The 15543-nt window shown below is 39.5% G+C and overlaps 1 protein-coding gene across 1 annotated transcript; it reads left to right on the forward strand.

Annotated features, from left to right (window-relative positions):
• Positions 1–450: 450 nt before the first annotated feature.
• LOC138819137 (vascular non-inflammatory molecule 3-like) lies at positions 451–14899 on the forward strand. The gene is made up of 7 exons (XM_070010430.1): positions 451–723; positions 827–960; positions 6725–6917; positions 9188–9479; positions 10643–11016; positions 11676–11849; positions 12626–14899. Exons 1-7 carry the CDS (start codon positions 511–513, stop codon positions 12752–12754), a joined length of 1509 nt encoding a protein of 502 aa, XP_069866531.1. The 5' UTR covers positions 451–510; the 3' UTR covers positions 12755–14899.
• Positions 14900–15543: the final 644 nt, after the last annotated feature.

Consider the following 15543-nt stretch of genomic DNA (forward strand, 5'->3'; position numbering starts at 1 on the left):
TGCAAAAACAGTGCCCATCCTGTAGCATGTATGTGACATTCATGTATAGCGAGCTCAATCTCTGCTTATGTCTGTGTTTAGTGCCTATCCCAGCCACATACATACATTTTCAACAAATGGTTAGAATGATAGTTTCCTTCTAGAACAGTCCACTATTGGCCTTCTTATGGAAAGATTGGTTACTAGGAAAATTATTTTATTAAAAATATCTGAAACAGGAATTAGTGTTTGGGATTGGGGTGGACTCATGGAGTTCTTGTCTTAATTCTACATTTAGAACTCAGTTGACATTGAACAGTGCCAACAACAGCCAAAGTCAGTGTGGTGATGGGTCTCTAATTGTCACTCATTGGTGTTGTGGGAAATGCTTTCTCAATACTGTGTTTCGTAAGATATTCATGAGGAAACAAACGTAGCTGATCCGTGGCAGTGATTTATTAGGAATGTTTTCCCAGTGCTATACAATAGAAGAATCTTGAGTTTGCCTTTGAAAGATCACTTCATTTTATTATGATTCCATTCCATTTTCCAAAATATTTAGCAATTTTTACCCTCTTCTTCCAGACTCTGGGTGCACTGAATACTTTCAGGGCTGCAGTGTATGAACATGCTGTTATTTTACCAAACAAAACAGCAAATCCTGTTTCAAAAGAAGAAGCTTTGCTCCTGATGAATAAGAACATAGATGTTTTGGCAAAAGCAGTGAAGACGGCATCCAAGCAGGTACTGGCCTTTACATTCTGGCTAAGAAATTGTATGTTTGCAACTAGACAACAGTGTGGGTGTTTTGGAATTCATGAGGAACTTTTGTTTTTGTTTGGAGCAGGGTGCACATATCATTGTGACACCAGAGGATGGAATCTATGGTTGGGTCTTCTTTACCAGGGAGAGTATTTTCCCCTATCTGGAAGATATACCAGACCCTGAAGTGAACTGGATTCCTTGTAGAGATCCCCAGAGGTAATGTCATGCCATTAACTTTTGACTTTCCACAAAGAAGTTAGCATGTTGCAAATTGTCAATAGCTTGTCATTAAGCTTGTCTAGTAATTTTGCTAGTAACTGAATTTTTAAAATGTTTCATAATGTGTGCCATCTGGTGTGTCTCTTGTTTGGTAAATAACTTCAGATATTGATACTTAATTGGTTGCAGTTCTTTTTAATAAAGTAGATGTGTATATACGTGTGTGTGTGTGCGCGCGCGCGCGTGTACTAGTCCTGGAGTGTAAACTCAGGGCCTAGGCACTTCTGTGCTCAAGACTAACATTCTAAATCACTTGAGCCACAACTCCACTTCTTTCTTTTCTGGTTAATTGGCGATAAGAGTCTCATGGAATTTCTTGCCCTGCTTGGCTTTGAATCATGATCCTTAAATGTCAGCTTCCTGGGTAAATAGGATTATCGATTTATAGAACCCAGCTGTTAATGCAATTTTTATAAGTGTTTAATTGAATTTTAACAAAGTGAGGAAGTGGTAATATGTAAGATCTATGTTCTCAGAAATAGGTGAGCCATTTCATTCTTATAGGAATGCTAAAAGATGAATGAGTCTATGTTCCAAAGAGCTTTGCTATCTATCACCATGATTTACAATATAATCAGGAGGATGAATAAAATTGAGTAAGAGTTGAAACAAGAAGTACTTTTTCTGGATCCACATTTTACTAACTGCTAGTTAAGTAATACATGGTTTTATAACCTAAAATTTGACATTTCTGTTGCTTTATCTATAAAGAACAAGAGCACTAAGATTTCTCCTCTGCTTCTTTCAGCAAGATAATAGTGTCAAGTGAAGTAATATGGAATCTTACATTGGGATGACTTCTCCAATGTCAGCTCTCATTATAACATTTTTTTTGGGGTGTGATATTTGAGTTGGAACTAATACCTTTGCATTTTCTCAGCAAATGCTCTATTCCTTGAGTCATTATCTATTCCTTTAAAATTTGTTTTTTGCTTGTTAATTGTGGGCTTGAACTCAGGGCCTAGGTTATCAAGGCTACCACTCTACCACTTTGAGCCACAGTGCTACTTCTGGTTTCTGGGTGGTTAATTGGAGATAAGAGTCTCAGGGACTTTCTTGCCCAGGCTGGCTTTGAACCACAGTCTGCAGATCTCATCCTCCTGAATAGCTAGGATTACAGGCGTGAGCCTCCTGTGCTGGCTTCCTTAGTCCTTTTTGCTTTTATTTTGCTTTTCAGATAGTATCTGTGCTTGTCCCTGAGGCTGATTTTCTTCCATGGTTTTCCTACTTTTGCCTCCCAAATATGTAGAATTATAGGTGTATACACAATAATAATAAGAAAGCCTAATGAAATTAATTTATTTTTGTCGGTTGTAGGGCTTGAATTCTGGCCCTTGGTGCTGCCCCTGAGCTCTTCAGCTCAAGGCTAGCTCTCTACCACTTGAGCCACTGCACCACTTCTGGTTTTCTGGTGTTTTAGTAGAGATAAGAGTCTCACAAACTTTCCTGCGGGGCTGGCTTTGAACTGTGCTCCTCAGATGTCAGCCTCCTGAGTAGCTAGGATTACAGGCGTGAGCCATGGATGCCTGGCTTGAAATTAATTATTTTACATGAGTTCACTTACGTTTTAAAAACATTTTATTCAATTCCTTTAAATGGTCGAACATAAAGTAATTTGATTTGCTAATTTTGTATTTACATACATTTGTTCAGAATTACATCTATCACCTAAGAGAAGAAAATATTTTATTAGCTCATGCTGGCTCTCCAGCATTATGTCCAGCTTTGGTTCTCAGCTCCACCCAGACCTGAGCTCCTCCTAGCCCTGGAGTTCTGCCCTACAGCTGGTCCCTCCCTCTCTCCACCCACACCCACCTGAGCTTCCATCTACCTCACTTCCTGCCCCCAGACCCCTCCTTCTACCTGGATAGGGACAGGTACCATGTGCTCCCTCTTGCGGAAAATATGGATCCTCTAATAAACCTTGTAATCATCTTCCTCCTGTGCCTGCCTGCCTCTGTGTGGTCCCCAGGGATGGATGTGAAGATCCTTTCAAGGGGGAGGTATATTGTTATAATTCCACACATGTTTACAATATGTTCCAATCAATCTCACCTCCAAAGAGGAAATTCTTTAACAATTTCGACTATATAAAATTAACTAGAAAGTGAAGTCCAATGCTGTGATATTTAAGATCAGCTGGTGTGTCATGACTCATCCTGGGATTTTCCCTTTTGGACAAATATTCTATTAAGGTTGCATGGTCTGTGTTTATAGAAACACAGCTAATGACTAAGTGTCATGTAATTAGTAATCCCAGTGAGTCAGTCTCCTGGTTTGCAGACTTTTCCTAGAACTGGGAGGAATCATTATTGATAGTTGCTTAGACTAAAATGCAGTGTGTGTGGATAGGCTGGTAAAACTGGCTTTTCTGGGGGAACCTGATGAGTTAAAGCCTTAAATGAATTCTATTGAGAAGGTAAATGACTGATGGAAACTTTAACGTTGTTGAGTTTGACAGACATTTACTTGAATGAAACACTTTTGTTATAAATAGACAAAAAAATCTAACTAGGCAAGACAGTGCATGCCTGTAAGCTCAGCAGTAAGGCTGGATAAATGAATATAAAAGGAGAAATCCGGTATTAATGGAATGATAATGAATATAAAAGGAGAAATCCGGTATTAATGGAATGATAATATTAAAAAAGAAAGCCACCATTTCTTCCCTGGTAATGTTTAGCTTTAGGACGGGCACATATTGCCATGGCCTTGTCACTGGACAGAGGTGAGGTTTAGTGAAGCTTCCCTTTAAATATAGGAGCTCTTCACTTAGGGTTCTTGACTTCCATCGCAGAATAAGAATTTCTGGACAAGTCACAATGGTCAGAAAACTTGGCAGAGCTTCATTAAGTAAACAAGCAAGGAAACAGACAAAAAAACCAGACAAACAGAAGGGCAGGGGCACACTCCAGCAGAGTGTGAGTGCTCTCATAGGGCACAACAACACAGACACAGACACAGACAAGGAGACACCTAGAGAGACACACAGCTCCTTGGGCTCTTGGATATTTATAGGGTAAAGGTAGAGGGTCTGGCTTTAAGTTACGCAAAACTAGGTGTTTTGTCTTCACTTTAACTACACTTGGTGTTATCCTCTGAGTTTCCAGGTAAGAATGCATCCAGGAGACACCCTGCTATCTGCATTTTGGGGCAACTTGTCAGGCAGTTGTGCATTCTTGGGTGAGAAATGCATCCCTCAGGAAAGAATGCATTCAGTTGCCTCTCTTTGAAGCAAAGATAGCATTTCTAAGTTTCTAGATACCATATTTCTGAGTTACCTACCCCAGGCCCTAAGTTATCCTGCTTCAGCTACATATTTGTGCATTTAAATCTACTGTTTAGGAGCTGGGAAGGTGGCTCAGTGGTAGAGCACTTGCCTTGCATGCATGAGGCCCTGGGTTCGATTATTCAGCACCACATAAGCAAAAAGGAAAAAGCCAGAAGTGGTGCTGTGGCTCAAGTGGCAGAGCGCTAGCCTTAAGCTAAAGAGCTGAAGGACAGTGCCCAGGCCCAGAGTTCAGGCCCCACGACTGGACCAAAAAAACAAAAAACAAAAAACAAACCCTAAATCTGCTGTTTATATATGTTGATATATTAGACATTTCATTAGGCTCTTTTGCCAAAAAAATTAAACAAATTACACAGCAGGTTTAGTAAAGGGCCTTAATAAACGTGAATATAAATGGTATCTCCCTGTTTTTTCCTGCAGAAAAATAAAAGGTCTATATCAGTAGCTAAGTTATCCATTCCTTTTATTCAAAGATCAGCTCATCATCACTTGCAGAGGGGCTGAGAGCTCACATGGTGATGCTGCTTGGCTTCAAGAAACAATGAAGCTGGTAGAGCAAGGTGGCTCATGTCTCTAATCCTAACATTTAGGAGGTTAAGGCTGAGAGATTGCAAGTTGGAGGTAACCTTAGGCTACCTCAAAAACTAAAAAAAGTAACAACGCAATTACTACATTAATTGTCTTCTCATAATTATAAAAATCCCTAATAACCAGTAGTTATGTTATGTGTTTATGTTATGTTCTATCTTGAGCAATTAGTTGATCCCAGGAACTTACTTGATGTATTGTGCACATTCACTTTGTCATTGGTGACAGTAGGTATCACTATTTGCATATTGTTTATGATACAAAAAGGTGTCTATGACCTCATATTTAGTAGTTTTACTAAATGAAATTAAAACACAGCTGATTACATTAAGCCATGCTAACCATATGGACTCTTAAGGGTCTGGGTACACAATGTTACCCTGAAACACTCAATGTCTAGTGAATCTATTTATTCGCTAGCAATGGCCTAGTTACTAAACATTTCTAGTCTGCTTTTTTGCTGAAGTTTGCTTCCTTTTAATTTCTTGGTCTTTTCTTCCCCTCTTTCCTTTTTTTTCTTCTATTGGAGCTTGAAGTCAGGGCCTCGTGCTCTTACTTGGCTTGTGTGCTCTCAGCTGGTGCTTGCAGTCTACCACTTGAGCCACAGATCGAATATAGCATTTTGATGAGAGAGAATTTTGAAAAATTTTTTCTTGCTGACTAGGCTTAGAACCATGAACATCTATATCTCAAGTCTTCTGAGTAGCTAGGATTACTGGTGTGGGCCACCAGTGTCTAGTTTCCTTTTGCCTTTATTCTGCCTCCATGATTTGTTCTGTGTTTTCCTCATGATTTCTCATGAAGGCCCTATACGACAGATGCTGTATGCTGCTTTTACTTTTGCTGGGTTTTTTTCTTTTTCTTTTTTTTCCCCCAGTCCTGGGCTTGAACTCTAGGCCTGGGTACTGTTCCTAAGCTTCCTTTGTTCAAGGCAAGCACTCTACCACTAGAGCCATAGTGCCACTTCTAGCTTTTTGAGTAGTTTATTGGAGATAAAGGTCTCTCAGACTTTCCAGCCTGGACTGGCTTTGAAACACTATCCTCAGACCTCAGCCTCCCAGGGAGGTAGTATTACAGGTATGAGCTCTTAGTACCTGACCTGTATGTTACTTTTGATTGATAGGAAATCTATGCCAGCTCTGTGAAGTATTTACTTACTTCTATTTCACTACACAATCTGTATTTGTTTGTATAGCAGATGTTTAGCACAGAACCCACTATTTTCTGCCACCTGGTACTTGTGTTTCCAGTCACACCTAGATCAGTAAATTTGAAAGATTATGACTTGGGTTATAGACAAGATCTTTCTCAAAAGTCTACAAAACTTTAAGCCCTTACTTAGCCTTCCTGGAAGTACTTTATAATATAGAGGCAGTGTTGCTTCTCCGTTTCTTCCTTTGTCTTTTTTTTTTTTTTTTTGGGTCCGGTCATGGGGCTTGAACTCTGGGCCTGGGCACTGTCCTTCAGCTCTTCAGCTCAAAGCTAGTGCTCTACCACTTGAGCCACAGCGCCACTTCCGGCTTTTTTCTTTTTGCTTATGTGGTGCTGAGGAATCGAACCCAGGGCCTCAGGCATGCAAGGCAAGTGGTCTACCACTGAGCCACCTTCCCAGCCCTTCCTTTGTCTTTTCTGTACACCAGTCTGGCACTGCAAATCTGGAATCTGGCACATTGAAAAATTGCTTTCATGAAAAACACCATGTTACACGTGAGTTTTAAAATTTTTTCTGCTAATTATCGATCCCAAACTGATATTCAATAGGCAACAAAGTACCACAAATGGATAAAACAGAGTCAGCTGAAGCAATGTCTATTGAATTAGGTTTGGCTACACACCAGTGCAGGAGAGACTCAGCTGCCTGGCCAAGGACAACTCTATTTACATTGTGGCAAATATGGGAGACAAGAAATCGTGCAATACCAGTGACCCTCAATGTCCCCCGGATGGCCATTACCAATACAACACTAATGTGGTGTTTGATTCTGAAGGTAAACTGGTGGCCCGCTATCACAAGGTAAGAATTACTTAGGTATTACTAAACTTGATTTACTGCTTGTGTTTGTTTGTGATATGCATATATGGTTGTATGTTCCGTGCTGGGGAGTTAACTTATAATTGCATAATGCAATAGTCATTTATTCCAGTAGAATAGGATTTAATTTGATTTAGACTCAAGGATTTTGAACTTGTATTAGTCATAAAATAGAATATGTCAGAATATTAAATTATGATATTCTTTGAGAAAGAAAAGGAAATGATCTGTTTCATCTACAATTTAATGTCAGGGTTAACAGTTGGACTCCATTTGTTAATATTTTACACTAAGCTACCATGTAGTCTAACAGGACTTTTTGATTTCAAGGGAACATGATCTTTGTGGAAACTAGCTTTTTCAAGAAGAGAGGAATATCTTTGTTTATGTAGCTAAGGAAATACTTATCTTTTACATAAGTATTATAGAAAGAGGTGGGCTTCATAGATAATAAAATAGAAAAGGTAGGGCTGGTACAGTTAGTTGCTTGGAGGGTTAAAAGATATTGTCTACTGTTCCAGCCCTCTTATCATTGGCTAACTGCCTTTTCTCATGGCAGTTCTCCTAGAAGCCATCATGGCTATAGCAACACAGAGTTCACATTCCTATGAGTAAAATCCACAGGAAGTGTGTATTTTTCTCTCCTAGGAATCTTGCAGTGGCATTATCACTCCTTTATTCTAGTTTGGTCACATGCCTTCCTGAGCCGTCAAACTCAGGATTCAGGGTGCACACACTAACACAAGCAAGCATTGTGTTAAACCGTCTGAGTATCAGAGAGCTGATACCTGAGCCGACCTATGAACACATTGGACCAAACGAAAACCAGTCCCAAACATGTCGTACCCTAATCCTGTTAGGTAGTAAGTAACTCATAATGTTATTTTTTCAGCCTGATCATTGCTCTAACAGTGCAAGTGTTGTACTGGTTACAGCCATCAGGGAGACACTGAAGGTCAAGAGTCCAGCCTATGCATATGGTCAGCTTGAGGTAGTAGCTATTGAATTATGTTTCTCTACACCAGTGTAGTAGAGACATACCTGCCTGGTCAAGGACAAGTCTATGTTGTGGCAAATATGGAGAGCAAGAAGTCATACACAGTGATCTTCAGCATCTCCCTGGAATTGTTAGTGGTTTGCTACCTAACAAGATCTAGTTTTGTTGTGGTTGTTGTTGTGGTTGTTTTGTTGGTCGTGGGGCCTGAACTCTGGGCCTGGGTACTGTCCCTCAGCTCTTAAGCTCAAGGCTAGTGCTCTACTACTTGAGCCACAGCACCACTTCTGGCTTTTTCTGCTTCTGTGGTGCTGAGGAATAGAACTCAGGGCCTCATAACTGAGAGGCAAGCACTCTATCCTGAGCCACCTTCCCAGCCCAAGATCTAGTTATTACATTGCTGAAACTAGTTTTAAGTCTGCTTCAGTCGATTTATATAAACTTGATAGTCTCACAGGGAATAACAAATAATGATATCATGTATTTTATTATCACCTATCAGACTTAATACTGGGAAGAGCTGTTCATCCTCAAAAAACATAGTGGAAATAATCTGAAAATTGTAAGTCTAATGATTTCATCCTGAGCTTTAAAGTAGAAATATTCACATCTTAAATACCATTTGTAGATTGAATCTTATTCATGGAGGAAAAGGAAAAGTTTTGATGAATATAGTAAGAAAACTCAGGGACAGTTGTCCATGATTTATGCAATTCTTTGCATAACACTTTTATGCACATCAACATACATAGGAGGAACTATCTAATTTTGTTGTAAAAGAGGTTTGTTGTACAGAGGGGTTACAGTTATGTAAATCAGGTATGAATACATTTCTTTTTGAATGTTATTACCCCTTTCCTCATTTTCTCCTAGTTTTCCCCTTCCTGATGCCCCTCATCCCCAAGTTGTACTGTTCATTTCCAACATAGTGTCTAGTGAATATCACAATTTATCCCACCATTTTTGTGCTTCCCCTTCCCCTCCACAAATCAGATACACTTATATACATGACAAAGGGTATAGAAATCAAAAACAGTAAAAAAAGGGAATAAACTGAAGGGAAAAAATAATAACTGCAAACAGTACAATAAAAAACCCTCTTGTTTCCCTTTCTTGGAGTTCATTTTGGTAAGCATTGTTTATATCATCATATGCACATAGCAATTGAGCCCTTAGGAAGAAATATCTTATGGGTTTTGATCATATCTACTGGCAACCTGTTCTTTTACTAATTTTTTTCTTTGCTTTTTGTTAACAGTACAATCTTTTTGCACCAGAAATTCAATTCGATTTCCCCAAGGATTCGGAATTTGTGACTTTTGACACTCCGTTTGGAAAGTTTGGCATCTTCACTTGCTTTGACATTTTTTCTTATGACCCTGCTGTGGTGGTGGTGAATGACTATCAAGTTGACAGCGTTCTCTACCCCACTGCTTGGTACAACACGCTGCCCCTCCTCTCAGCTGTCCCCTTCCATTCAGCGTGGGCCAGATCCATGAGAGTTAACTTGCTTGCTGCAAATACTCACCACACCAGGATGCACATGACAGGTAACTCATGCCAGTTGAGCAATGATGGTCTCTGGAAGACTACTTACTAGCTTTCAAGGTTTGACTTTCTTTAAGGATTTAGTTAGTAACTCCAGTATCATGAAAGTCACAACAGCATGAATTTCTGCCTAAGGAACTTTACTCTTGAGGGCAAAGGAAGCAAGCATTGTGTTAATTTTACACAGGGGGAGAGAGTTATAGAGAGAAATAAAATTATGTAAAAATGAAAAAGAATGAAAAGATCTGGGCTACACGGTGAGCTTAAAGCCTACATGGGTTACAAATGAAACTTTCTCTCAGAAAAACAGGTGAAACAAAACAAAAAAGTTGAAGCCAAGATCTAAGGAATGTCCCAGTTAACATCTATTAGTTGTACTGTGATGTCTTGTTGAGATAAAATAACTTTTTATTTTCATTGACTCAAACACAATAAATTGATCATTTAATTAATGCAAAAATATTCTTCGTGTCTGTAAAATTTTCTAATTTCTTGTTAGATTAGAATGACTTAAATTAGATAAGTAAATTAGAATGGCTTGAAATGGAAGCTTAAATCAAGAAAAAGATCTCCTGTTAAATCATAAGTTTAGGTAAGTAGTATCAGTATTAACAGAGAACACACAGAATCAAATTGGAACTTAGGTGTAGCTCAAATGGTAGTGTGCCTGCCAAGTAAACACAAGATCGAAACCCAAGTATTGAAAAGAAAATGGAACTTAAGCCAAAATAACAGTGATTTCCTTAGTATTTGTATGCTTTAATGTCATTTTATTTTTTTCTATTGGGTGCCAGTCCTGTGGCTTAAACTCAGAGCCTGACACTGTCCCTGAGCTTTTGTGCTCAAGGTTAGTGCTATACAATTTGAAGAACAGCTTCACGTGTGTGTGTGTGTGTGTGTGTGTGTGTGTGTGTGTGTGTGTGTGTGTGTGTGTGTGTGTGTGTGTGTTTAATTGGAAATAAGAGTCTCATGGACTTTTATGCCTGGGCTGACTTTGAATCATGATCCTTAGTTCTCAGCCTCCTGAGTAGCTAGGATTACTATACAGGCACGAGCCACTGACACCTGGCTTATCTTTTTATTTAATCGCATGTGGAAGCATTGCATTAGAGAGTTGCCATGAAAAATTTAAACTGGTATTTGCATTGATTTGTGTTGGCCCCAGGGAGTGGAATCTACAGCCCAGAAGCCATCAAGGTATATCACTATGACATGGAGACTGAGAGTGGTCAGCTGCTGCTGTCAGAATTAAAGTCTCGGCCTCGCAGTGAGCCCCACTACCCTGTGGCAGTGGACTGGAGCGCTTATGCTAGCAGAGTCCAACCATTCTCCTCTGAGCAGGCAGACTTTCTAGGGATGATTTATTTTGATGAATTCACCTTCACCGAGCTTAAAGGAGACACAGGAAATTACACAGTGTGCCAGAAGGATCTGTGTTGTCACTTAACTTATAAAATGACTGAAAAGCGAGCAGATGAGGTTTACGTACTTGGTGCTTTCGATGGGCTTCATGTCGTAGAAGGCCAGTATTACTTACAGGTAAAAGTGCTTGTGGATGTTAGAATGACCTTGTTGTTAGCTTCGTTTCTAAGTCAGCATTGCCTTTTTAAAGATGTACCTTTCTTTAAAAAATTGTGCTGATTTCAGTCAATTGGTAGAAGGTTGCATTTTTTTCCACGTGTCTTTTTAACCCTAAAACACTTCATTTGTTCAGTCTTAGAAAGGACAGAATATTTTTTCTTGGCTGCAAAGTAAAAAGATAAAGCATATTGACTAATTATCAGCACTCCAAGTTCAAGTTTAAATAACTGCAATTTCTGAGCATTTTCTTGTTTTCCCCAGATTCTGTTAGTGCAATGGGAGATGGGGTGGGGGAGCTAACATTTTAACATTTGATCCAGTACAGTCATGAGTGTGAATGATTTAAAAAGAGACATTCAATTGAAACAAATAATCCATATAAGAATCCATGGTAAAATTTTAGTCTATACTGTTTGGCTTCATTAAAAAAAAGATAATCCCAACCCACTAATTTGGAGATAAAATTCCCTAATAAGTTGTAATTTGGAGTATAAAAGAAGAAAAAAAGCAATAATTGAGAAGCAGGCTCAAGATTCTTCTACCTTTTAAAATTGTGTTATGTAGGTAAGAAATATGTCCAAGTGTTCTGATTATTTCACTGTTCTTTTTTTACTTAGATATGCACATTCCTGAAGTGCCAAACCCCTGATCTGAGTACTTGTGGGGAGCCGGTGGGGTCAGCTTTTACTACGTTTGGAGAATTCTGCCTCAGTGGCACATTTGGAACGAGTTATGTCTTCCCACAGATTGTCCTAAGTGGGAGTCAGCTTGCCTCTGAAAGACATTATGAGGTAGGAGATTTTCAAGATGATAAATTTCTTCAAATGGATAGGCTAGTCTAGCAAAATAAAAATCTTTATAACAATGGGACAGTTTCCAAATACTATTCTTGGCATCCTAGGAGAGACATATGGAATGTGGAAACTACAAGACAGAATACAACTTTTGGGTTTAGATTGTTGTTAGGCTGTGATAGAAAATTTGGGATTTATTTTGCTGTGAAAGAGTATGTTGGGTTCCAACACAACAATGAATGGATAATGACAATGAATGTCCTGTTCCTTTACATAATGTAGAAGGTTCAAGTGAAATAATGTGTCTACAACTTATTTCATGGGTGTGTTATTTTGAGAAATCATTATAGTCATAGCTGTACTTCATATAGTTAAAAGTTCCTCCCACCAGGTGCTGAGTAGCCTCTAGCTACTCAGGAGGCTGAGATCTGAGGATCGAGGTTCAAAGCCAGCCTGGGCAAGAAAATCCATAAGACTCCTATCTCCAATAAACCACTAGAAAACCAGAAGTGGCACTGTGGCTCAAGTGGTGGAATGCTAGCCTTGAGCTGAAGAGCTGAGGGACAGCGCCCAGGCCCAGAGCTCAAGGCCCACAACTGACAAAAAAAAACTTCCTCTACTACTAGACCTGAAACATAGACCTTCTGACACCAAATCCTGTGTGCTTCTCACAGTGCTTTTATATTGCTTTAGAATTGATGTGCTCTACACAAGACTTCTGGGCTGAAAACAAAGTCCTGTCTTGGAGTTTATCCTTTGCTTTCTTTCCTTAGGTTTCAAGAGATGGACGCCTAAGAAGCCGAAGTGGAGCCCCTTTACCTGTCTTAGTTATGGCCCTGTATGGAAGGGTATTTGAAAAAGACCCTCCACGCTTAGGGCAGGGACCTGGGAAACCAAAATGAATGGGGGCAGGCAGGCAGAAAGGGAAAAGTATACCCAAAGTAACCTGAAAACATTTTGTCAGTCATCCTTACCAACCATTATCCTAAAATAATTGTGGACCCAGTTGAAGCTACATTTTGGTACAGCAGCCAACAGCTCCCTCCCCAAGGATTTCACAACTCTAAAGGTTATTCAGAGGCCTCACCTACGTCTCACTACAGATGCAGTTTCATTCATCCATCTCCCTTCAGATCCTCGTCTTGGCTCTGAAGTCATCTCATCAAATAAGCACTTCCTGTCCCATGGTTCTTGGAAATGTCCTTCCTTCCATGTCTCAGACTTTCTCACACCCGTGTTCATGTCCTGAGCATAATCATTAAATCCTACCCACAAAAGTAACACCAGTATCTTGAGGTACTTGCTGTTTGGCTGGATTGTTTCTTTTCATCCTATTTGGAGAGTGTTTTTGCTTTTGCATTGGCACTTGACTTGTTTGATCAAGCTCTCAGACTTGTCTCCAATGGGGACATACTTTCTCTTTGACTTCAATACATTTTTCTCTGTTTAAAACTCCTGTGTGCAGGTCACCGGTGGCTCATGCCTATAATATTAGCTACTCAGGAAGCTGAGAATTGCAGATCAAAGCCAGCTGGTGCAGGAAGTCCTTGAGATCTTATCTACAATAAAACTACCAGAAAACAGGAAGTGGCGCCGTGGCTCGAGTGGTAGAGCGCTAACCTTCAGCAGAAGAGCTGAGGGACAGTGCCCAGGCCCAGAGTTCAACCCCCACACTGACAAAAACAAAAACAAAAACTCCCAAGTGCCCACCCCCAAAGTCTCTCTTTGGTGAGACTAAGGGCTGCCACTCACTTCTGATGACAGCTTTATCAGGGTCTGTCAGGGTAAGATAGGTAGGTAGAAGATAAATAGAGATTCCTTAGTGTCTAGAAGAAATTGATCTAATTTGCTGAACAACAAATAAATTTAAGAAGGTTAAAAAGCCAATATAAGTGTTATGTGCTGTAGTTTGAAAATGGTAATGCTGATAATTTAACTTACAGTAGCTGTTCTAATATATGCACTATTATGTCCATCATGATAGTTAATTTTATGTGATAAAGTGATTGGACATGGTTATGTACTATTTATGCATGTGTCTGTGAGGTCACTTCTGGAAGAGAGAGCAGTGTCAGAATTGGGCTGAGGAATGCAGAGAATCCTCTCGTGCACTGTGGTTATAGAGGTCTGAATAGAACAAAAAAGCAGAGACAGGTTGAATTAATGTTATATATGTTTGATCTAGTATATAGATCATCTGCCTTCTGGTGTTTAGACCCTTAGACTTGGAGGCCCTCAGCCCTATTAGTTCATTCCCTAGAAGTCAGGCTTTCAAATTACACCAAGGCTTTCTTCATCTCTGGCTTGGAGATATCAACCATAGGATTTTTGAATCTCTATAATAATGTTAACCAGTATATTATAATAGATACTTACCTGCCTACCTTTCTCCTACCTACCTGCCTACCTACCTACTTATCTTTCATGAGTTCTGTTGCTCTGGTGAATTTTGGCAAATATATATCCTTTAAATAGGCAGAAGGTATTTGACCCCAGTAACACAGGACTTACACAAGGGAGTCTTCCAAATAGTCATGAGCAACTTTGTAACCAAGTAAGATAATATCTTTATCTTTTTTTCTTCTTTTTAAAAATTGTTATAACGAAGGTGATATACAGAGGTGTTACAGTTACATAAGTCATATAACAAATACGGTTACTTTTGGACAATGTCACTCCTTCCCTCGCTCTCTCCAGTTTTTCCCTTTTGTCTGCACACACAAGTTGTATAGTTCATTTTCAACATAGTGTCTAGTGAGTACCACTGCTGCATTTGTTCACCCTTTGTTCACCAGTTCTGTTCCCCCCCCCCCATCCTCCCAAAGACAGATGAAGGAACAAAGAAAAAAATTTGTTTCCATTTCCTGGAATTCATTTTGATAAATATTATTTTATATGATCAGATGCACATTGATCTTTTGCCTTTGTGTTCCTCCCCTAAAAATATCTTCATTTGCCATTCTTTTATCATAATCTCCTTGGCTGTTATGGTCTATTTGAAATTAGATATGTGGAATAGAACTAATAAAGAAATAAATTATCTGCTTCAGGACACATCTTTTTTTCCTTCTTGATATAGTCTATCTTAAAGACTACTCAATTATGGCTAAGCCCTCAAGCTCAGGAATTAGTTCCCTCCTGTGCTAAGATATAAACTTCCTTAGAAAGGGCTACCCTGTCACCTTTCCCCTAGCAATCTTTGGCCCATTTTCCCTCCCCTTATCTTGACTGGTCATTGATTAACTCCAGAAAAAGACTGATCTGAGAGCTAGTGAGTGCTCTGGGTCTTGTGATGGCAGCTGAAGATCACTGAGTTCATAGACTTTTTTTTTGCCAGTCCTGGGGCTTGAACTCAGGCCCTAAGCACTGTCCCTGAGCCTCTTTGTGATCAAGGCTAATGATCTACCACTTGAGCTACAGTGCCACTTCTGGCTTTTTCTGAGTGGTTTATTGGAGATAAGAGAATTTTGTGGACTATTCTGCCCAGGCTGGCTTTGAACTACAATCTTTAGATCTCAGCCTCTTGAGAAGCTAGGGTTACAGGTGTGAGTCACTGGTGCCTGGCATAGACATCTTTTATTCCCACAAAATGTATGACAACTATATTCCTAAGCTTTTCCTGGTGCTTATTCCCACCTAAAATAATTTAATTCAGTACTAGAAAGCCAGAAACACTCTGGCCAGAAGAATA

This window comes from Dipodomys merriami, unplaced genomic scaffold, assembly GCF_024711535.1.
Source record: "Dipodomys merriami isolate MVZ:Mamm:240054 unplaced genomic scaffold, mDipMer1.0.p SCAF_8, whole genome shotgun sequence".
Lineage (NCBI taxonomy): Eukaryota > Metazoa > Chordata > Mammalia > Rodentia > Heteromyidae > Dipodomys > Dipodomys merriami.

Bases quoted from the DNA above. Each gene is read 5' to 3' on its own strand.
- LOC138819137 (XM_070010430.1), top strand. From the start codon at position 511: ATGATTCCATTCCATTTTCCAAAATATTTAGCAATTTTTACCCTCTTC. The intron at 6,918-9,187 runs GTAAGAATTACT...TTTTGTTAACAG, and splicing joins TGGTGGCCCGCTATCACAAG to TACAATCTTTTTGCACCAGA. The intron at 11,017-11,675 runs GTAAAAGTGCTT...TTTTTTACTTAG, and splicing joins AAGGCCAGTATTACTTACAG to ATATGCACATTCCTGAAGTG.